This window comes from Gopherus evgoodei, chromosome 2, assembly GCF_007399415.2.
Source record: "Gopherus evgoodei ecotype Sinaloan lineage chromosome 2, rGopEvg1_v1.p, whole genome shotgun sequence".
In the NCBI taxonomy this organism is placed as follows: Eukaryota; Metazoa; Chordata; order Testudines; family Testudinidae; genus Gopherus; species Gopherus evgoodei.
In genome coordinates, this window is record NC_044323.1 from 222388226 (window position 1) to 222413390 (window position 25165).

The 25165-nt window shown below is 40.3% G+C and overlaps 1 protein-coding gene across 1 annotated transcript in view; it reads left to right on the forward strand.

Moving 5' to 3' along the window:
* Positions 1 to 24944, forward strand: part of LOC115645047 (chloride channel protein C-like) — a 107492-nt gene extending 82548 nt beyond the window's left edge. Inside the window, exons 14-16 of the mRNA XM_030549452.1 lie at positions 17196 to 17292; positions 17868 to 17963; positions 24289 to 24944. Of these exons, the coding sequence (XP_030405312.1) occupies positions 17196 to 17292; positions 17868 to 17963; positions 24289 to 24519 (424 nt within the window). The 3' untranslated portion in view covers positions 24520 to 24944. The remainder of the gene's footprint in view (positions 1 to 17195; positions 17293 to 17867; positions 17964 to 24288) is intronic.
* Positions 24945 to 25165: the final 221 nt, after the last annotated feature.

Here is a 25165-nt window from a genome sequence, read left to right on the forward strand (position 1 = left end):
TCCATTCTGTTGGAAGTGTCTAGCCAAGAACCTATGCCTCTGTTCCTCATAGGCCACGCTGATGACTTCTTTAGATTCTTGCACAAAACCTGCTAGCCAAATTACTGTCCCAAATGATGCTTAACTTGAGGCACAGCATTAACTGGTTTTTGGAAAGACTCACATTACCACCTCTAGCCTTACCCTGAGGGACTAACATCAAGAAGTGTGTGAATGAGTTCATTGCAGGTTGGGAGAGGGCAGCCTGGGAACATTTAAACAACATCTTTTTCTGTGACTGCCCAGAAAATGTCCTTCCCACACCCTAACCATTAATGTGTTTTTCCTAAGGGCAATTTGGAAGTAACTCTGCATGTACATAAGGTCCTCTTTAACATTTTAGCTCCAGCAACTTGAGACTGATGAGCTTTCAACAGGATCAGGCTGCCCACATATTTTGGGCGTTCCAGTTATTAAAGCAATCTCTAAAAAGAGGAGCACTTGATTTTAAACCTTGTACTTATTATTATTTGTCTGTATGAAAGTAGCACCTGCAGGCCCCCAATCAGAGTCCCATTTTATTAGGCACTGTACAAACACATAACACAAAGATAGTCCTTATACCTCAGAGCTTACAATTTTGCTCTGAGAGGTCTGTTTTCAAATAAATAAATAGACTGATACTTAGCAGCTTCCACTTGGTCATTATTGGGCTTACCTGATGGCTTTATGGTCAGATAAAGTTTAGGTGAACAATTAAGGGGAAAAAAGTGTTTGAGAACATTTGCTTTAATAAAAACCCTGTATGGGTTTCCCAAAAGGAAGGAAATAACTAAGTACAAGAAAATCCACTGGAAAACTGCACCCCAAACAAACCCAACAAACAGAATGTAGGCACCAATAAAATGGAATATCGTATAGATAACCCTGATTTGCTTGTTCCCACATACTATTGCTCTCGGTAATGTTATTAGGAAAGGAGAAACCACTGAAACACAAATCCAGTGGTTGACAAGCTGCAGAGTGTGCTGGTTTGAAGATGTTGCATAACATAAACAAATACATTCATTTATTTCCCAACTATCCACTGCAATAAAATGAGAACTCGTGCTAACAACTGATCCAGCCAAATGTTCATTTACAGTCTCATTGTTTCCTTTAGCTCATCATGTTACCTTGCAGTGAGAGTTGTAGGCTGTCAATGAGTATTCTACCTTCAAGTACATACCTTAATTCTTTGTACCATGGGAAGAATAACAATAGTTGAAGCAAGGTGGGAACAAAAGAGGCATCACATCTTAAAGAGAGACCCAGTTTTATGAAATATTTCCATCTACCAATCCCAGGTAATCCTAGCAGGATAGTAGCTTGCTAAAAACTCTTCTATTATTAATTTCTGTCAAAAGAAGAGTCACAGCAATTAGAACCATATTTTACAAATGGATGAATGGAAACAATTTTTTGTAGGATTTATGGTATAAATGATATTATCTGAGTCTCAATCTGGAAAAAGACCAGGATAATGCTTGGAGGCTGGGGAGACAACCAGAAGAAGTAGATGATGTTGTTTTGACTGTCTTAGAGTTTGTCACTCACTTCAGTGGAGCTCTGTAGGCAAATACTGCCCAGGGGATGTGCTGAATCCTGGTGTCCTGAGGACTCTCGTTAACAACTTGCCCTCTCCAGTGTCAATCACAGCAGAAGGTTTGCTGGCCTGCTCAAGGTGCCTTAGTGAAATGAAGGTTGTGGACAATTTCCTTGTATTGCTATGACACCCCTACAGCCTCATGAGTGGAATTCTGTGCAGCCATTGCCTGAATCTATCCATTGAACTTGTAACATGCCATGGGACTGTTAATGAGCACAGATAGTTAGGACTTGATTTTATGACTTAACTCCCATAACAAAAGGTGTTTCTACACTGGAATTAGACACCCCTGGCTGGCCCATGGCAGCTGACTTGGGGTTATAGGGCTCTAACTAAGGGTCTGTTTAATTGTGGTATAGATTTTTGGGCTTGGGCTGCAGCCTGAGCTCTGGGACAGTCCCTCCTTGCAGGGTCCTAGAGCCTGGGCTTCAGCCCAAGCCTGAATATCGGCACCACAATACAACAGTCCCTTAGCCTGAGCCTAAGTCGGTTGTCATGGGCCAGCCATGTGTTTTTAATAACAGTGTAGGTATACCCACTGTGTCTTCTAAGACCGTGATGAGAGATGCTTTAGAACTGATTCAGAGGGAAGAGTGTTGCTTACTGAATCTAAGATGCCATTCTCTGTAGCTCCTTTGATTTCATTTAGACATCTCCCATCCAAGTACTGAAGCTGCCTGATTCTGCTTAAGTTGTGAGATCTGACATGATCACAAGCTAAGGTGGTATGATTACAGGCAAAAAAAATTCAGTTTCAGCATTTTTCCATTTAAAAAAATGTACACGCCCCAAGGTTTACTTATGGACTTGTTTTGACAGTGCTATTATGTTATCAAATGGGTTTCCTCTGGCACAAAATAATGATGACAATAGACAAAAATAAATCAGAAAGAGGAACAGAGAGGGGAAAAGTAACAGTTCAGCCATGAATTCTGTGCTGAACTAGCTGCCTTCATGCACCAGGACTTGGAGCACATAATCTTAAAACTATTTCTCATTTCAAGATTTTCAGTCATTGGTGTTTGTCTACCATTTCTCCTCGTGGAATAGCTATGGCTGCCCCACAGTGAATATAAAAGCATATACTGAACTTTCCCACACTTTGAGATGCTGGAGATGAAAGGTGCTGTATGAGGGCAAACTATTATTTATTGTAAGTGTGAATTATTCTGCCTCTTTAACAAGAAAAGGCTGGTGAACTTTAGTTCTTACGAAAGCGAAGACTAGAGCCAGATAGCTTACAAAGTGCCTGCCAACACTTTCTCACACAGGTCTACAAATGCACCTCAGTGCTGATTTGTAACAAACACCCTGCTAGTCCAACCCTGTTCAGACTTCCAGCCTTGCTTAATAGAGCCAAATTTGCTTTTGTGATATGGACACACATCCACTTGGGGTTAGGATGAGATCACCACACTCATTTTTGCTTGGGTGACCTAAGCGTGTGGACTTTACCTTCCCTGGTTGAGAAAGTCCAATATGAAACTAATAACATACTTTCAATAGAGACTAAAATTGTTAAAGAGAAAGGAGCTATAACAGAAGCAGAAGCTTCCAGAGCAAAGGACTCCTTAGAGGAAGGATCTTGACATTTTGCCACATGCAGTACACAGTGCAGGCCAGGGAAACCCTCACAGAATTCAGATTGAGGAACGTGTGTCTGGAGAACTTGATGCATGGAGTTAATAAGAATGGGGGATTTATGCTGCTGAATATAGAGGATTCAGAGTCTGGCTTTAAAAATGCTCCAGCTGATCCCAGCTTGCCAAAAGAGAACAAGCTATTTTCTATCAGGATAGGTGAAACAGGATGCTTAGCAAACACAGCAAATGAAAAGCACTGTATAAATGGGTCACTCCTGGTGGTTCAGAGGGCTGCAAATTGCAGTGCCCTGCTCCCCTGGAAGTAACTGTGTCCAAGATGGAATTTACCCTTGAGGAAGGCCAGTGGTACTGCTGCTACACTACCATGGGGGTTCTGCAGGAGAAATGAGGTGCAACTTTAAACTCTTGCTGGGGATCAATAAGAGCATTTTCAGCAGAAGCTGCTTGGGAGATGCTCTGGCCTTCCAACTGTCTTGGCTGCTTTGGGTGTCTCCAGGGGAAGTAGGGGCTGCTGGGGTTCTGAGTTCACTTTTATGAGAACAAGGGCAAATTAGAACTATTTTACAGATTCATAGATTCTAGGGCTGGAAGGGACCTCAAGACGTCATCAAGGCCAGTCCTCTGCCCTCATGGCAGGACCAAACACTGTCTAGACCATCCCTGATAGACATTTATCTAACCTACTCTTACATATCTCCAGAGATGGAGATTCCACAACCTCCCTAGGCAATTAAGTCCAGTGTTTAACCACCCTGATAGTTAGGAACTTTTTCTTAATGTCTAATGGGATAGCTCAGTGGTTTGGGCATTGGCCCCATAAAGCCAGGGTTAAGAGTTCAGTCCTTGAGGGGACCATTTAGAGATCTGGGGCAAAAAAATAAAAATTGGGGGATTGGCCCTGCTTTGAGCAGGGGGTTAGACTAGATGACCTCCTGAGGTCTCTTCCAACCGTAATATTCTATGAACCTAAACCTCAGTTGCTGCAGTTTAAGCCCCTTGCTTCTTGCTCTGTCCTTAGAGGCTAAGACAAACAAGTTTTCTCTCTCCTCCTTATGACACCCTTTTAGATACCTGAAAACTGCTATCATGTCCCCTCTCAGTCTTCTCTTTTCCAAACTAAACAAAGCCAATTCTTTCAGCCTTCCTTCATAGGTCATGTTCTCTAGATCTTTAATCATTCTCGTTGCTCTTCTCTGGACCTTCTCCAATTTGTCCACATCTTTCTTGAAGTGCGGTGCCCAGAACTGGACACAATGCTCCAGCTGAGGCCTAACCAGTGCAGAGTAGAGCAGAAGAATGACTTCTTGTGTCTTGCTCACAACACACCAGTTAATGGATCCCAGAATCATGTTTGCTTTTTTTTGCAACAGCATCACACTGTTGACTCATATTTAGCTTGTGGTCCACATAACCCCTAGATCCCTTTCTGCCATACTCCTTTCTAGACAGTTTCTTCCCATTCTGTATGTGTGAAACTGGTTGTTCCTTCCTAAGTGGAGCACTTTGTATTTGTCTTTATTAAACTTTATCCTGTTTAGCTCAGACCATTTTTGCAGTTTGTCCAGATCATTTTGAATTATGACCCTGTCCTCCAAAGCAGTTGCAATCTCTCCCAGTTTGGTATCATCTGCGAACTTAATAAGCGGACTTTCTATGCCAATATCTAAGTTGTTGATGAAGATAGTGAACAGAGCTGGTCCCAAAACAGACCCCTGCGGAACCCCACTTGTTATACCTTTCCAGCAGGATGGGGAACCATTTATAACTATTCTCTGAGTACAGTTATCCAACCAGTTATGCACCCACCTTATAGTAGCCCCATCTAAGTTGTATTTGCCTAGTTTATTGATAAGAATATCATGCAAGACCGTATCAAATGCCTTACTAAAGTCTAGGTATACCACATCCACCGCTTCTCCCTTATCCACAAGACTTGTTATCCTATCAAAGAAAGCTATCAGATTGGTTTCACATGATTTGTTCTTTACAAATCCATGCTGCCTATTCCTTATCACCTTATCATCTTTCAAGTGTTTGCAGATGATTTCCTTAATTACTTGCTCCATTATCTTCCCTGGCACAAAAGTTAAACTAACTGGTCTGTAGTTTCCGGGGTTTTTAGTTCCTTTTTTATAGATGGGCACTAGATTTGCCCTTTTCCAATCTTCTGGAATCTCTCCTGTCTGCCATGATTTTCCAAAGTTAATAGCTAGAGAGTCAGATACCTCCTCTAGTAGCTCCTTGAATGTTCTACGATGCACTTCATCAGGCCCTGGTGACTTGCAGGCACCTAAATTTTCTAAGTAATTTTTAACTTTTTTATTTTTATTTTATCTTCTAAACCTACCCCCTTCCCATTAGCATTCACTATGTTAGGCATTCTTTCAGACTTCTCAGTGAAGACCGAAACAAAGCAGTCATTGAGCATTTCCGCCATTTCCAAGTTTCCTGTTACTGTTTCTCCCTCCACACTGAGCAGTGGGCCTACCCTGTCCTTGGTCTTCCTCTTGCTTCTAACTTGATAAAAAGTCGTCTTGTTTCCCTTTATTCCTGTAGCTAGTTTGAGCTCATTTTGTGCCTTTGCCTTTCTAATCTTGCCCCTTGCCCCTGCATTCCTGTGGTGTTTGCCTATATTCATCCTTTGTAATTTGTCCTAGTTTCCATTTTTTATATGACTCCTTTTTTTTTTTTTTTTTTTTTAAGATCATGCAAGATCTCATGGTTAAGCCAAGCTGGTCTTTTGCCACATTTTTCCTACCCAGCAGAACAGCTTGCTTTCGGGCCCTTAATGTGTCCCTTTGAAAAACTGCCAACTCTCCTCAGTTGTTTTTCTCCTCAGTCTTGATTCCCATGAGACCTTACCTATCAGCTCTCTGAGCTTACCAAAATCCGCCTTCTTGAAATCCATTGTCCTATTTTGCTGTACTCCCTTCTACCCTTCCTTAGAATTGTGAACTCTATGATTTCATGATCACTTTCATCCAAGCTGCCTTCCACTTTCAAATTCTCAACAAGTTCCTCCCTATTTGTTAAAATCAAATCTAGAACAGCTTCCCCCCAGTAGCTTTTTCAACCTTCTGAAATAAAAAGTTGTCTGCAATGCAGTCCAAGAACTTATTGGATAGTCTGTGCCCTGCTGTGTTATTTTCTCAACATATATTTGGATAGTTGAAGTCCCCCATCACCACCAAATCTTGAGCTTTGAATGATTTTGTTAGTTGTTTAAAAAAAGCCTTATCCACCTCTTCCACCTGGTTAGGTGGCCTGTAGTAGACTCCTAGCATGACATCACCCTTGGTTTTTACCTTCTTTTAGCCTAACCCAGAGACTCTCAACACTTCTGTCTCCTATGTCCATCTCCACCTTCGTCCAAGTATGTACATTTTTTAATATATAAGGCAACACCTTCTCCCTTTCCCCCCATCTTTCCTTCCTGAGCAAGCTGTATCCATCCATACCAACATTCCAATCGTGTGTTATCCCACCAAGTTTCGGTGATGCCAACAATGTCATAGTTGTATTTATTTATTAGCACTTCCAGTTCTTCGTGCTTATTACCCATACTTCTAGGATTTTTATATAGGCATCTAAGATACTGATTTGGTCTTGCCTCCCAGTTTTGCCCTGACCTTCCTTTCTCTCTGCCATTATGGCCCATGCTCCCTCCAATTTCTGACGCATTTCCCAGGTCTCCATATTCTCCACTTCCCTGTGAGCTTTGCTCACCTGTCCCTGTCGAACCTAGTTTAAAGCCCTCCTCACTAGGTTAGCCAGTCTGTGTTCAAATAGGGTCTTTCCCCTTACTGAACACCTGTGGGATGTAGGTGTTGTACCTTCATTGTAAGCATGATGTAGTGCAATGGAGACACCGAGAGGTTGCTACTTGACAGATTACTCTTTGGGCTTTAGTGTGCCACACCTTCTTTGACAAAAAGGTAACCGTATAATATAAACCATAGTAAAAGTAGAATAAACTGGAGATGAGTGTGAAGGAAGGCTGCTGGTAGATGGTTTTCTTCCCCTTACTATGGGCACAGCTGGAATGTGGTGGGGAAGCTGATGATAGCTTATTGTCTCCAGGAAAGAGACCTCCTTTGCAGTTCTCCCTCCTCTATTGCCCCATAGGACAAAGGATAATCTTCTTGAGGCACCTACTATTCCATGCATATTTGTCTCCTTCATGCCCACTTCCCTGAGAAACTTGCCGCCACTTTGACACATCACTACTTCCTTCTTAGCAGTTCCTTCCACATGCACTCTTCTGTGAGACACATCCGCTGCTCAGATCTGGTCTCCTCTCTCCATCTAACAACCCTCATAGGGGCACCATTCTCCATGATATCTAACCCGTCCAATGTTTGTGCCTCCCAAGACGCTTGCCTTCTCCACCCCCATGCAAGCAGTCCTCTCCAACTTGCTCTCCTTTCTTCAAGATGTGAGGGAATAGCACCTTTCACCCAAAACCAGGGATAGCCTCTCAAGACTTAATTCCCCATTGTCCAAGAAAGTGAAAAACTGGGTATTTCTTCAGTTAGATCCTCCCAACATTCACCCAGGAAAGGCAGGTGAATGGATGACTTCTTGTGGTAGGATCTGTTTCTTCGGCTTCCTTTTGATGAGGTGTCACTGAGGTGTGAGGAAAAGATTTTTTCATAGCCTGAGTTCTTCCTACCCTACCCTAATTGCTGCAGCTTTAAACTCTGCTCAGACAGGGCACTGAGTTCCCAATGCTACAGCTGTATCATGGAGATAGGCTATTCAATGACCACTTTGCAGGCAATTTGGGTATCATTAACACAAAACAGGCCATTTTCTTTATACCTAAACCTGTAGGCTTTGCGTCTTATACAATTTATCTGCTGGAATGGACAGGGGCACTTTTCCCTATATTTGCTGTTGTATCATTACCTGCACAGTTGTTATCCATTATTTCCCATTTTAACTGAAGGAATTTTTTTAGTTTGATTTAGTTTGATCAGGAGAAGGTAATTGCACAGAAACCACAATGTCATAGAGTCTAAGCAGGACTGTACAAAATATGTTGGCTCTAATGGAAAACTGGTAAAATCTTGGCTTACTGCCACTGAGTGGGAAATTTCTGGCATCATGCCCACATTTTGTGTGTGTACTTTTTTCACCTAGGAAACCCCATTTCCTCCCACCCAGGGTGTTCACTGAGATGTCAGCATTTATGGTTAATGGAAATTATTATACTTCAGACAAAACTGAAAAAATAAATAAAAGTACACTGCCAAAAATTTTACATCCAAAATGAAACTGTCACAAAGCCAAAACAAACAAACAAGCAAACAAACAAGCCAGTTTCACTTTGGTTGCAGCTATTTTAGCAGTTTTTGATATGGTGCTATATTGGATATGGGACAGGAGTGGCTGAATCCTGTGCAATTGCCTCCCTCAGATCAAACTACCTCAGCTTAAAAGCTTCCAGGTAAAAATATCTAAGTGATTTAGGTGCCTAAATCCCATTTTTCAAAACTAACTTGGGAGTTTGTTCCTTTGGAAAATGGGACTTAGGCTCCCCAGTCACTTAGCCACCTAAGTTCATTTTTACCCTTCCTCTAATTGAAAAGGTAGAAACTGAGGTCAAGATTTCAAAAGTGGCTAATTAGTCTAAATGCTTCAAATAATGGGTGTCCATCTTCAGACATCTTAAAGGGGTCTATTTTTTTCCCCAGAGTTGGTGCTTGGCATTGTTTGAAAGTCAGGCTCCTTTAAAGTGTATCATGTTTGGGTACTGAAACATTTGAGGCACCCAAAACCATTAGTGACTTTTGAAAATCTTGGCCTAAAAGCTGAATTAGGGCTTGATCCATCATATTGGTACCCTAATCATGTGCGTAGTCTGTATTCATGTGAGAACTTTCAATACAACTGGTATTACTTGTATGAGTAAATCTCCTTATGTGACTAAAGATTGAAAGTTTGCATTCCTGGAGATCAGGAACACTGGTAGTTACTACACAGACAAACAGAGCTGCTGTTATGCTCTTGTGAACAGTTCCTACACCACACTGGGTGTTAGTGCCTGTTTTAGTTAAGCAGGGAATGCTGGCCAGGATATCCAGGGCTGCTATTTACTCATTTCAGGAAGTGCATCGAGATATTGAACCTTCAACTGTACAGCCACTAGAAAATCCTGTTTGACTTCCCATTCAGAGGACACCTTTAATGTTCAGTCCTGCAGTGCACATAGGAGTCCAAGCTTTAGTGTGAGGCTTGAACTTCTGATAACCTTCTATCCTAGAGGCAAAATTGCTACCAAGAGAGGGAACCAAACAGCATTTATATCTGCAACACTGTTATTTGTTGTTGCTGTGCTAGTCATTCTGCTTTGTGGGGAAACCAAGTACAGAACACTATATTCAAAAACCCTCTATTGGATAGTCTTTGTTTTAAATTCCCTGCTTGTAAACTAGTAAGGAAAGAGGATGCTTTGTTTTCCTCAATTTAAAGAGATGGTAGAGCAGCTGTTCCAAGTAACAATAATGACACTATGCTGAGACAAACATTTTCATGATGATGCATGGGAACACTAAATCCAAACCACATTGTTTAGCTATTGCATGCTTTCACTCCAGTAAAGGGGAATGTCACAGACCTGAAAGTAAATCGAAGAGATCATAGTTTAGAAAATATGACAAAGTTGAAAACTTAAAGCTGTATTACACAGTAACATCCTTTAACAGGGAAATAATTGCTCCAAAGTACTGTATATATGTATATTTCATGGCAGTTTATTAGGTATGATTTGTCTCTGGTCAGCAAAGTGAATAGAAACCATTGTGAGTTAAGAATGTTTTGTGGCACGGTACAGACTGCTAATATGTGCTGCTGGTAAAGGAACATGGCACTGTGAAAAGTAAAGGATCTCTCCAGGACAGTATCATAGAAATGCTTCTATGACTTGAATGCATCCATAAGAGGGGACAGTTTTTTCTAGTTTACTTCCATCCACTTTACCAGATGGGAGATACTATGACATGCCTTCCCACATATACACACACATGCTCACGCACCCTTTTAATAAACCAATGTCCCTATATTTTATAAGAGAAGCATTTGCATTTGGAAAGAAAAATGCAGTACAAGAGTTTGGGAGTGAATGGAAGGCTTAAGAAAAAATCCTAACATTCATGATGCCCCAAACACTTAATATGTGAAGTAATTCTTGAGTATGACTGTGGAAAGATTAACCTTAATATCAACAAAGTCTCTCTGCTGGCACCGTCTGAAATAATTTGTCATTTTGCAAGTTGGAGAACTTTTTCCTTCTGGCACTTTGTTAAGAGGATACTAAATTCAGTTACCAGGAATGCAAAGTTACTCAATCGGGTACAGAAGGCTGCAAAGTTCATGCAATACATGGGGAGATAATTGTATTGCATAAAGATTTTCTTTTCTTCTAAAAGAACATCCATGGTCTTCCCATCATCCCTTCTTCATAATGGTGATCCTTCTAGCACTGATCAGTGATAGAAATGAGGCAAATTATGTGGACTACACTTTAAAATGCTGAATTTAAGTTGAGCTAGCAAAAAATAAAAGTGCACATACATGAAAACTTTGTGTGTGTGTGTGCAAATGGGATAGTTGACTGCATATAAAGGTGCTCTTGCAATTATTTGAGTGCAAGTATGGGATCTGAGGGCATATTGTTTGTTTGTACAATGTCATAAATTCCTGAGTTTGAAAAGCTGGCCCAGTTAGTTTAAATGTGAGATTAAAAAAAATGATACAGTATACAGTAACCTGACATTTAAATTAGAACAACTCACTGAGAGTAACCTATTGCTGATTTGGGTTTCATTTTGAAATAAATTGAATCCAGCACTTTCAAGAAAGCCCTTTGACATTACACTCCTCCCCATATATTCAGGGATGCCCAGAGTGGGGGTGCAAGTGGGGCAATTTGCTCCAGGCCCTGGGTCCCGCAGGGGCCCCCACGAGACTTTTTAAGGGCCCCTGGAGCGAGGTCCTTCACTCGCTCCGGGGGGGCCTGGAAAACTCTCAAAGGGCCTGGGCCCCCGGAGCTTCTTCCGCTCCGGGGCTTCGGCAGCAATTCGGCTGCGGGGGGTCCTTCCGCTCTGGAACCCACCGCCGAAGTGTCGGGTCTTCAGTGGTGGGGGGTCCTCCTGGCCCGGGACCCACCGCCGAAGTGCCTTGAAGACCCGCCGCGGGGGGTCCTTCTTCTCCGGGACCCGTCACCAAAGTGCTGGGTCTTTGGCGGCAATTCAGCAGTGAGGGCCCCCCGCCGCTGAAGCCTCCAGGGCCCCTGAGTCCTCTGGGCAGCCCTGCATATATTGTCAGAATCCTAGGACAGTGTAGCTCACGGGCAATGAAGATGGAGGAAGGTTTCGGAGTTTATGGCACAGATTTTTATTTTGGATCTTAATGTGAAACTTCTTTAAAAGAACAACGTTATTTGATACTTTAATAATTAGTGGGCCTGTTTGATTATACAAATAATTGTGCAGGTGTTGCAGGATTCTGCCACACAGCCTTTTGGAGTAAATGCCAGAGTGCTACAGAGTATAGGTGCTTAACTCAAAAAGCTAAATTAAAAATGTATGCAGCCACATGTGAGTGGCTTTTAGGCAAGTGGACTGTTAAATATGGAAATCAAATATGGGCCTGGGGAAAACTGGTGTGTGTATGGAAAGACTGATCACATATTTTGTCCTATAGTTTAATCTGGATGGTAGCAAACCAGACTGGAGGGAGGGAGGGTCAAATATGAATCCAGTTCTGGGTTTTTGCCCATGTCTAGAATCAAACCAAATGGAATCTTGTGAAGATTCAGAAATATTAAGTTTGCATTTATCCATTTGTTTTCCAGTTTTGGTGTGATCTCTGTATTTTCACATTTAGGCTAGGACTATCTGTCTATTTATTCATTCACTCATTTACTTATTGCAGTGATGGGGTCCTAATAGATATGTATCTGAGAACTTCGCAACCTTTAAATATTTGACTTCATAACCTGCTGTTGAGGTAGGGAAAATGGTCCTCATTTTACAGAGGCGGAACCTGAGGCACTGAGATTAAATATCTTGCCCAGGTCACATGGGAAGCTAGTGGCATAGACAGTTTTTGATCCCAGAATTTGAGGATCTGAGTACAGTGCATCAACCACAAGACCATCCCTTTCGAAGTCAGAGCGCCAAAATCTAATCAAAGACTGTTCTTACACAGTTTCTAGCCGAAGTTTGTAGGCTCAAGTGGTTTGGATAAACACTGGCAATTTTGGCTGCTTAACCTGAACTGACCCTCTAACTGTTCAGAGATTTACCTGTCATAAATGAAAAATCTGAGCTCTCTAGCAGTGCCCTATACCCAGGGATCTAATCCTCAAACTCTCGCTAATCCTCCCTAAAAGGAATAAATCATGTCCGCATTTTACAAAAATTTCAGTTTTTCCACAATTTAAAGAAACATGTGAAAACCATCTTTCCTAGTTTAACAGCAGCTATGTTAATACAAAGCATAAATAACTCAGAGAAATAGGCCTGTTTGCCTCAGACTGGTTATCCCTCTTATAGTTTTATGCATAAAGTCTCTCTGTTGTATGATCTTGTGAAGGCCACATTACGGTAAGTGTTAGAACAAGTGCTTAACTTTTACTGAGTAGTAGAGTTATGACCCAGCTCTGCTGAGGGTTTCCTATAGGGTGCTGAGCACCCACAATTCTTATTGACTTTTGTAAAAAGTTGAAGGTACGTGGTGGCAGATCTTCAGCTGCAGGAAACTGTCATAGCTTCATTGATTTCAATGGAGCTTTTACAATTTACACCAGCTAAGGATAGGATTGCCAATTTTGGTTGGACATATTCCTGAAGGTTTCATCACATGACCTAATCTTTAATGAATGATTAGCAGTCCTGAAGAGTTGGCAACCCTAGCTAGGGATCTGCCTGCCAGTGCATTGGATGAGGCAATCAGTAGCACCCCTACACATTAGGGATCATTAGAGACCACAGAGGGGCTTCTGTATCTCTTTATCATGCTATTTTGAAACCTATCTTCTTTACTTTACAAAAAGCATAGCTAGGATATGGAGTCTAGTCTAAAGCCCACTGAAACCAGAACTTGTCACTGGACCTTTGGATCATGCCTTAATGAAGATGCAACAGAGAAGCTGCTCTTTTTGCAGATGGAGGGATAATTATATTACCTTCCTTCATTGTGCTCTGCTTCATACACGACACACATTAATTCACAGTCCATATCAAGCCACACATAGACAATAAAATTTCAGAAACAAAATGCACACGCAAGAAGCAGTGCAGGTATCTTTGGTGAATTAATGCAGAAAAAGTTGGTTTTAAACATCAGTGAACAAACTGAAACAAATACTCCAGGTTCTCTAATTTTCTCAATAAAATCCATGGCTCTTCTTTGCATTCATGGTGAAAGAGTCATGCCCTGAATGGTTTTGCCAGTGATAGGATTTGTTTAATCTACTGTCTTTTTGTATTTATAGCTATTTTTGAGCTTGTGTTCCTCTTATGTCACTCCCCCATGCACAGAATTTGCAGTTTCCTCTGATAAATGGGCTTTTCTGACCAGAAAAGGGTGACATTCTAAGTTGTCAGATACTTTTAATTCCTGAGTATCATGCCGAATATGACACTTGGAGGTTGTGATAATAATCTATTATCTTAATTATGTGTGTCCTCATGATGCATGTTTTGTAATAGATATAGTATATAAAACTACAACAGTGCCTTTGAAATGAGATTCATTACTTAAGGGTTTTCTTCCTTCTTAAATAAACAAAGAGTAAAAGAATAATTGCTGAGTCCAAGTTTGAATCATAGAACTTCCTGTTAAGTCCAAAAAATAGTGCAAGGAACATGTTTGGTCTGCTCTTTCTAAGGCTTGATGATGTGATAGGAAGGATGTTGTGTGTAACATCAAAGTGTGATGTTGTTATGCCTCCAAAGCATGACTTCTGGAGGCCCAAATCCAATAACGTGCACTCATTTTTCTCTCAAATATGGCAAGCTTTAATAGGATTGGATTCTTATCAGAAATGTTCCAACAATTTCCTTCATTGTGTCTCTGGGTGCCTTTTTTGACTAGCCAAATTCCTCTCACTTCTCAAAGCCCTGCTAAGTGACTCCCCACTGAGTTGAGTTAAGAACAGTGTTGAGCAAATTGCAAGCTCCCAAAACCAGCCAAGAAACCACTGGTGATGAGCAAATGTTTCTGCTCTTTAAGCTCATGGTAAACGTTGCCTGCTTTTTCCTCCAGTCAGACACTGTTAAAGTGGAAAACAAAAGGGTTTGTGTGATGGACAGGCTCAAACCATATCCTGGATATGAACACCTCCAGACTTTGGACAGTACCACTGTGGATCAGAACTTTGCATTTGGGGTCCATCTCTAGCTTGTAGAACAATGTATTGTTGAAAGCCACAAATAGAATTCTGGCCCCGAGATAAGCCATACAGTTTTGCTCCCTGAAGGTGGCTGCATTTCAGTGGTGAATGAAATGATCCCATGGTAGTTGTAAATGAATATCTGGGGGAAGAGTTTGGCTCAGGTGTATAATTCACAATTACTTAATGTGATTTGGAGGCTTGTGAGAAATGTTATATAATGTGAACCAGTAAGTATAACTGTGAACAGGTGATCCTTGCAGGCAGAGGGCATAATACATTAAAGACAAGACCTACTGCATTACTGGATTTTCATCTTGTCCATGTCTGCCGCTGCAGTGAACATATCAGGAGGAGTACCTGCCTTGAGGAAGAGTACTTGGCTGCTCTTCAGAAACAACTGTCTATCAAGAGTTAGAACTGCACTAGTTAGGTACAGACCAAGGGCTGCCTCAGAGATTTGCTCTCATTAATAATGTGAAAGTGATTTTTAAAGATGTCAGTGCCAAAAAAGGTTGTTTGGGGAGGGGGATGTGTAGTGAGTAATTTTGTTGCAATAGTAAATATGAGCTATGTTAGTTATTTACTCATTTTTCTTGGGAGGGTAAGGTGTGTTTAATGGTTGGAGCAGCTGACTGGACCTCTGCCTGGCTCTGCCACTGATTTCCTATGTAACCTTGGGCAAGTTATTTCATCTCTTTGTATCTCATCTGTGAAAAAAGCATATATATGCCCCAGTTACAGGGATGCTTAATAATCCTAAAGCTCTTTGAGAGCCCTGGATGAAGGGCAAAATATCTCATTTTAAATTTCGGAAAGGTTTGATGACAAGTGTTTTTCAAAATACTGAACAAATAGAAGAGAATAAATAAATTGTATTAAATTGTAATAAATACTGTAGCTAATTAAGACAATGTGCAGGAAAGTAATGTATATTGCTGCATATTCTTTCAGATTTGAATGAAATAAGATTTTTTTTCTTTTGCAATATTTTAAGTTCTTGATATACCCCCAACACATTACCTGCCATAGCACAAGATTGAGAAACACGTTCTCCTGGAGATTATCTTGAGTGTGCCAAGAACAGTTTGAATCACTGTTAAACTGGATCAGCAAATCTATAGTTACTGTATATTCATCTACAGCATAAATCCCTCTTTAACCTACTTCCAAGTAACCGAAACTAGTAACTGGGTCATGTCCCTAGCTACTATGGGAAACATGCATTTTCCTCCCCCCATCCCCTTTTATAAAAAGTCCCGGGAATCATAGGGAAAAACACTATATTGCCCATATTTTTCATTTTCAAATTCATTAAATATTTTTGCTCATTTTTCCTATTAGTCCTCCTTTATTTAAATTTCTCCTACTGTCTACAAATTGAGCTACACTGATCCGTATCCTGGAAGTTTCTGTCATCATTTCCCTCCATAGGTGGATCCCCCTCCATTAGTTGCCCCCACTAGCACCAGACATGTGACCCTCCTTCTGGCTGGGGAGAGATGGATGTTCCTCCTGCTGGAGTCTATTATAGCCTTCCCTTATGCCAGCCAGGAGGCTTGCTAGAACCTTTGAAGGACCCATGCCATTCTGATCATCTTCTGGCTTAGGAAAGTTGGATGTTTCTCTCTCTGGGAACCTGTCAGTGCCTCATCTTCTGTCGTCCAGAAGGTTCACTAGAAAGTGGTGATAGCGTTCCTGTCTGGAAGCGAGGGATCTGAAGTTGGGTCTCCATCTTGAACCCTGTGTATGTGAGCATATTACACTCCCACAGACTCTGTACTCTGAGAACACTGATGGGAGTTTATAACAATAACTTAGGAACTGGAGTTTTGATCCTAATTCTTCATTTTCCATTTAGAAAAGTCACTTTGTATTTCAATCTCTTTCCTGCCGAACTCCTAATTAAAGGTTTGTGTGATTGCTGTTCCCTGTGTCCGACGTGTATCTCAGTGGCCACAAATTTTACATATATTGATAAAGATGGCCATTTGAATTTGAATCAGACAGCAAAGATGGATGTCTCACACAGATCGTGGGTGCAATCCTGGTCCCACTGAAGTAATTGGGTGCCAGGATTTCACTCCTTATTTAAACCACAATGAGTCTGAATTTTTTTACAAACATGGGTCTCATGCTTTAATGTGGACATAAGTGGAACTGAAAAAATCTATACAAAAAAAGATGACAAACCTGATCCCCTTTGTAACTGCAATTATGACTTGATTGGAACAAACTAGATAGACTCCACAAGCAGCTTTTGCCAATCCTATTAATTCAGATAAAAAATAAAAATGTAGAGAGGATAAATCTATTTTCAAAAAATGTAGGTTTGGGAGGAGTTCCACACCAAACCGAAACCCGAAGAGAGAGACACAATTTACACTGGAAATCTAGGAAAGCAAAACTTGCTTTGTATAAATAATGTATTGCCCACTAATATTAGACTCATCATCTCTGTATATTTTTAGCATTGTCAGGCACTGGTTTCTGGAGATAATCCATTATGTTGGCCCTTTTTTAATTTGGCTTTGATGGTGAATGTATTCCTTGTAAAACCTAGGTTAGAACTATGCATGCTGCTGCAACATGAAGCCATCTTTGAAACAGAAACTAACCATGGTTCTCTTTCCTGCTGTCCTCTTCTCCTCTACCAGAAGGTAATCACTTTTCTTTATTTCTCCCTTTTGTTAATTGATGCATGTTTGATATGCCCAGGGATTGTACTAGGAATGAAAATGGTTATTAATATGTTGTTACATAAGTAGTAAAATTATAAGCTAAAGAAAAGGGCAGCCCATAAACAGCCAGATGAAACTGCAATAAGTTACAGGTGCTCCTGGAGCAGCCCAGACTCTGGGAGGCACACAGGAGTGGAAGCCGGGAATTTTTGTATTCTAATCCTGGCTCTGACACAGTCCTTAAATCAGCTACTCCAGTCCCCTCTCTGTTTCCTGTCTGTAAAATGGGGCAGGTAATACTTAGCTTGGTGAGTGTAATCACCTTTGCCAATTATGAGGTTTAATTAATGTTGATAAAGCATAACGAAGGTGCAAAGAACTGTAGAAGAGCCAGGTATTATTAATTTATCAAAATGAAGAAAGGATTTAAAAATCCTAAACATGAGATTGGTGTAAAAAAATTAGGATGTACAGATGCAGATGAAAATCCATCCTATGGTTTAGAGTCAAATTAGAAAGGTTTGGAAGGAGAAATAGAATCTTGCCTATTGCAGATAACAGTGGAGAAGTTGCCTGATCCACCACAGATGACCATGCTGCTGAATCGCTACAGTACAGATCCTCAGTATCAGCAACTCTTCATCAATCTGGTAAGAGTGAAGCCAACTCTAAAAACAAACATTTCCTCCATGAACAATGTATTTGTTATATTTTCTCATTTGTTTATGATGGCTGTGTCAGCCACACTGACTTACATAAACACTGCCAATCCTGGGACGTTACACTCTCAACAAAAGTAGCTGAGTACAAAGAGCATTCCAAAGTTTTAATTCATATTGTATAAACGTAACAGATGTTGATAAAACGAGCCAACAAGAAAATACAACAAAGGAGACCATTTCAAGGAGGCTTTTGATTAAAATACATTCCAGATTGACCAAAAGATACAACGTTAACGGAATAGATCATTTAACTGTCATCATTTGGCTCCTTTAGCATTATAAAGCAAACAAAGCATTTCCATGTTTATTTCCTAAATACTGCACCAGAATACTGGGCCCAAGCACATTATAGTTTTTGGTGCACTGTACAAGACTTAAGAAAAATAAATAAATAAATAAATCAAGTCTTTGTCTCAATGAGTTAACAATGCACAGAGTAGACACACACAAAATGTGGCACCCAGGGAAATTCAGAGTTGGGACTGACTTAGAGGGTTTTTATTAAAAAAAAATATATTTTGAGCTCTGCTCGAGTTGACTGTAGTGATCCTAATGAATACAGGAATTGCCATACTGGGTCAGACTCGATGTCCATTTAGGCTGGTATTCTGCCTCTGACATTGGCCAGAAACAGGTGCTTTAGAGGAAGCACCTTGCTTCCCTTCCGGGATAATTTGCCTCCTACATGGATCTCATCCTGATCTGTAATAGTTAGAGATGGGTTTAAACCCTAAGGCATGAGGTTTAATATTCCTTCTAAATTTTTGTTAGTTATTCTGCTAACTCTGTATAGCCTTGGTGTCCATATACATGTCTCATCTCTTTTGATTCTTGACCTCAGTGACTTCCTGTGACAATGAGTTCCACAGTTTAATCACACATTGGGTGTGAACACATTTCCTTTTGTTGGTTTTGAATTTCTGTTCTTTCAGTTTCATTAAATGTTCACTTGTTCTTGTATTATACTATATGATTGGGAGAACACAAGTTCCTGATCTACCTTCTTGATATCATTATCTTATCCTGTCCTCTCTTTTTCTCCTTTCCAAAGTAAACGTGACCTTAAGATCCCCTCAGAGCCAACTGGCAAAGGGTTCACTGTCATGTAACAGCTACTCTTAACAGGCTTGACAAACTCACTATGCCTAACATATTGCTGTCATAGTATTTACCTATAAAGAATGTCTTGTAAGTTATCAGATGAAAACTGGTAACATAAGGGTTGTTAATATCATTGTGAAACGTGTGTTAATACTATATGAAGAATTATGGATAGTCACTGATATTATGCTTTAAAGTCTGTAACCAAACAAAAGGAGAAACAGGTTTTCTCCCAGACAGGAGGGAAAGTAGTTATCTCTCTGTTTGCAATGTAAATTGAGCATTGTGGAGCCCTATATAATGGGAACTACCTTTGCATGGAAGTCAATAGGAAAAGCCAGGTTGACAGGAGTGTGTGAACTCAGCTTGGGCAGACCCTGGAATCTGAACCCATCTCTGGGAATAAAGTCCCTATGAACCTTGGGAAATATAAGGAGAAGCAAAAGAACATTCTGTTATCCATTTACTGAGGAGATCCCTGGTAAGGAGTAGGGAAAATCATGAAAATCTGGATCCGGATTTGATTGAAAACCAGCAAGCTCTACAGAAAAACTCAGAGGGTAAAAAAACTGCTTTAGCCAAAGGATTGTAGCTTGCTAAAGTTATGTTTAGTCTCTTAGAAGTGTGTTATCCTTCTGTTTCATTTGTAACCAATTCTGTTTCCATTATCCTTGCTTTGTATCACTTAAATCTCTGTCTTTGTTAATAAACTTCTGTGTTTTATGAGTAGATCTCTCTGCTGTAATATTAAGCAAAATGTGAATTAGTTGAATCAAACAAGCTGGTGTACACACTCCCTTTGGAGATAGTAAACTTTTTTGGGAAGTTCTGTGGCCTGTGTTATGCAGGAAATCAGACTAGATGATCACAATGGTCTCTTCTGGCCTTGGAATCTATGAAGTTGGCAATTTTTCTGAGTGTCCAGTGATGGGGGCTGGGTACTCCAGGAGAATGATCTTCCAGGGGCTTGGGACCTGCACATATTACCTGCAAGCAAAGTAAAGGCCATCAAAGTCCTGAGAAATTTGTCTCAGATAGCTAGCAGACTGGGCTAACAGGGAGTTTAGAACCAGCAAATATCTCTTACGGAAATAGACGCATGGTAACCTATAATTTTGGGTGTCCTGAGAAAGTGTCACAAAACAGTCTGTCTTTTTAATCTCTTTTCATTTGTGAGTTTCCCCAGGCCTTTGATCATTCTCACTGCTCTTCTTTGACCGCCCCCACCCCTTTAGTTCTGCAGTATCCTTTTTGAGATGGGTTGACCAGCATTGTGCACAGTATTCCAGATGAGGCCATACTACTGATATATATAAAATTATTATAATATTCTTTGTATTATTCCATGTCCCATTCCTTATGCATCCCAACATTTTATTAGCTTTATTATTATTATTATTATTATTTTTTAACTACAGCTACACATTAAGCAGAGGTCTTCATTGAGCTGTCTACAGGGAAGACCAGGTCCCTTTTTTGAGTTGATACAGTTAACTTACAACCTGTATTGCATATGTATAATTTATAGGGCTGTCACGTGATTAAAAATATTAATTGTGTGATTAAAAAAATTAATCTCGATTAATTGCACTGTTAAACAATAATTGAATACCATTTATTTAAATATTTTTGGATGTTTTCTACATTTCAAGTATGTTGATTTCAATTACAACACAGAATACAAAGTGTACAGTACTCATTTTATATTTATTTTTTATTACAAATATTTGCACTGTAAAAAACAAAAGAAATAGTATATTTCAATTCACCTAATACAAGTAGTATAGTGCAATCTCTTTATCGTGAAAGTTGAACTTACAAATGTAGAATTATGTAAAAAAACCCCCTGCATTAAATAATAAAACAGTGTTAAACTGTAGCACCTCCAAATCCACTAAGTCCTGCTTCAGCCAATCGCTCAGACAAACAAATTTGGTTACAATTTGCAGGAGATGCAGCTGCCCGCTTCTTGTTTACAATGTCACCTGAAAGTGAGAACAGGCATTCGCATGGCACTGTTGTAGCCGGCATCGCAAGATATTTACATGCTAGATGTGCTAAAGATTCATAGGTCCCTTCATGCTTCACCCACCATTCCAGAGGACATGAGTCCATGATGATGATGGGTTCTGCTTGATCATGATCCAAAACAGAGCAGATCGATGCATGTTCATTTTCATCATCTAAGTCAGATGCTTTCAGCAGAAGGCTGATTTTCTTTTTTGGTGGTTCGGGTTTTGTAGTTTCTGCATCAGTGTTGCTCTTTTAAGACTTCTGAAAGCATGCTCCACACCCTGTTCCTCTCAGATTTTGAATGGCACTTCAGATTCTTAAACCTTGTGTCGAGTGCTGTAGCTATTTTTAGAAATCTCACATTGGTACCTTCTTTGTGTTTTTGTCAAATCCGCAGTGAAAGTGTTCTTAAAATGAACAACATGTGCTGGGTCATCATCCGAGATTGCTATAACATGAAATATATGGCAGAATGTGGGTAAAACCAAACAGGAGACATACAATTCTCCCCCAAGATGTTCAGTCACAAATTTAATTAATGCATTTTTTTTTTTAATGAGCATCATCAGCATGGAAGCATATCCTTTGGAATGGTGGCTGAAGCATGAAGGTGCATATGAATGTTTAGCATATCTGGCATGTAAATACCTTGCAACACTGGCTACAAAAGTTCCACGTAAACGCCTGTTCTCACTTTCTAGTGACATTGTAAATAAGAAACAGGCAGCAGTATCTCTGGTAAATGTAAACAAACTTGTTTGTCTTCATGGTTGGCTGAACAAGAAGTAAGACTGTAGCATCTCAACAGTGTCCTTATCTTCCTTAATTACTCTCTTCATCCACTGGTGATCCAGTGAAGACACTAATTCTTTTGTGAGCTTTCTGCTTCTGAAACATTTAAAGAATTTCATGTTTGTTTTTACACATTTAGTTATCTGCTCCTCAAAATGGTAGAGAAATGTGAAGGTAAAAGTAGTTGCTCATTTTCTTCTTTGTGGATTCATTAATTAGAAATTCCCTACAACTGATTAAACTGGTTGTCATCAAAGATATATGTCCAAGATTTTGCTTGGGATTTTTGATGATATTGAATTTAATTTCCTGCAGCCTCTGGGTTTTCCCTGCTAATCTCCCAAACAATATTGGCTCTATTTAGTTTATAAGATTTGACTAGATTACATCTTGAGAGGTGATGTGACTGCAGACCAGACAAAAGAATACCAAAGAGTATATTATTATTCAACCTATATTTTTACATGAATTGAACCTATATTCCAGTGGTCCCCAACCTTTTCCTCTGGCGGGTGCCAAACGAAGGACCGTAGCGGTGGTCGAGAATCCACCGAAATGCTGCCGAATTTCGGAATTTCGGCGGCAACGTCTCTCGATGACACCGCTTGTCAGTGGCAAGCGACATCATCAAGAGGCGTTGCCACTGAAATGCCTCTGAAATTCAGTGTCATTTTGATGGATGCTCGACCGCCGGCTAGGATGTGGGGGGAATTAAGATGCCCCTGTGGGAGCCATGTCGCCCGCAGGCACTGCACTGGGGACCCCTGCTATATTCTATATTTTTACATGAAATATTGTTTTCAAAATTTCCTTTTTTTAAAATTCCAGAACAATAAAAAGATTGAAACTGAAACAAAATGTTATTGAAATTAACATTGTTTGACATGACACAATTTTCTTTCAACTTTTCAAAATTCCCAACAAACCACAAAGTGCATTATTCACCGACCTTTAATCTTAACTACTAACCAACTCTTGCTGGTTTCCCTATGAGGTTAATCAATGAGGTGTGTCTGCATTTTTTATGTCACACCTTGTCTGTTTCACATTGTTTTAGACAGTTTTTCACGAAGAAATGTCAGAAGTTTGACAATGGGAAGCAAGGTAATCTGTTTCATAATAGCAGAAAAAGAAACTCTGGCACAATAGCCGGTCAGGGCTAATGGGAGAAAAATCCCTGTAGAAAGAGCTTGAGAACATATTTGTAGTGTTTTCTTTTAGGCCTTTTGGGTGAAATACAACTTTAACTTAGACATAAGCCAATGCATGGAGTCTCTGGTGGTGGAAAGTCTACTATGGAGGAGTTTGTGGAGGACAAAGTGGCTGTAACCTCACTTTGCCAGGTAGCCTAGAGGCCAGAAATGGCTGGGGTGAGGATATGGGCAGGGCAGTTGAGAGATGCACTGTTCAGTGCAGCAATCTCTTGATGGCCTTTGCTGATAGGCTCCTACAGAGCTCCTGGTCAGAATTCAAGCTGACCTATACGGATGAATCCTGCTGAGAGCCTCCCTGTTGCAGTGAGGTTCAATTTGTACTTCTGGGTACTTTCTGGGTAGATCTTGCCCTTCATTAGTTCTTTAAAAAATATTTTGACAAGACATCTGAATGCTCTCTCTCCTCTGGTTCCAATCTGCCCACTATCCAAAAATATTCCTGGAGAGACTACAAGACACACCATCCTCAGGTGGGTGTGGGGCGCTTCCACTGATTTCCCGGTGCACCCATATGCTCTTGAGGATAGAATTTGGCCCATGTTATGAGTAGGATGCTGTATGGATAGGTAAGATATAGAAACTTGGTGAACACCTACTTAAAATACCAATATTTACCTTGGAAACCTATCAAATTAGTTTTAGCTAAATCTGGAAACATTTATGTCTAAGGTGGATTCAATGATCAGCATTCAGCACCCAGGAGACCTCATAGTATATATTTTTTCTTTGTTCTCTCTCATGTAGTATATAGTTCTGATTTTTACTAACATTAACTAAAGAATATTACAGGATGTCACAAATGGGGTGTATAGTGAGAGAGCAGTTATTAAACATCTCTTTAACTTAATAAATACTTGGTCATTTACTATTTCCAAACAGGAATTCAGACCATATCAATGGAGCTCAGCTTAGCTCTTCCAGCCTGTGAAATTTGGGTATATTCCAGTCATAACAGCTTAATGTGAACCTGATCTTTTAGTGGAAAAGAAAGGGCTCATTACTGTGTACTTTATACTGATTTGGGGACAGCTGAAATCCCTGTTACAGCAGGCTTCCCCATCACTCAGGAAGCCTGCTGTAACAGGAATGACTACACACGTATTTTTTCCAACCCCCACCTCTTTGTCTTGCAGGAGCCGTACATAAACAAATCAGCGGTGTCAGTTCAGGCTCATTTCTCTCTGCAACGCACATACATCATCTTTCGGACCTTGGGCCTTCGCCACCTGACAGTTGTTGACCTACAGAACCGAGTTGTTGGAATAATAACCAGGAAAGATCTGATGTCTTTCCAGCTGGAGAAGAGGCTGGCACATCAGCTGGCATCGCAGAAACGTGACTCAGATGAGCAGCCCTTAGATTAGGAAAAGAGAACAGAACTGTGAATGTTTTATTTCTTAAGATTTGTCACTTTAATTTTTTTTTTAATAAGCCTGCATTCTTCTTAGGTAAGGGAAAAAATGGATATGACTGTGCTGTTAGATTCCTTTAGAGCAGGGAAGTTCAAAAGGCATCCTCCTTGGGCCCTTAAATGTATCCTACCACTAGCTCCCTCGAACCATAGGATGATGGCAAAGTTCATTGACTGCAGATTTGACAGGGCACTGGGTTAGATGGACCATTGGTCTGACCCAGTATGGCTGTTCTTATGTATGTTCTGATATTTTTAAGGCTTGTGAACTAAATCAGAATTTTTCTACTCATCTACCATGGAAGGCATAAGTACAAGTAGATACGAAGGTTGAGGTTAAAATGTCCCAAAGCGTCTATTTTCAAAAGTGACATAGTCATTTAGCGGCCTAAGTCCTGCTGATTTTCATTGAGACTTAGGCTTTGTCAACACTTAAAGTTGCACTTCTATAACTAAGGCTGGCATTCTATGCATCTGAAGAAGTGAGCTGAAGCTCACGAAAGCTCATGCTGAAAGAAATTTGTTAGTCTCTAAGGTGCCACAAGTACTCCTGTTCTTTTTGCGGATACAGGCTAAGGCCACGTCAACACTACAGCATA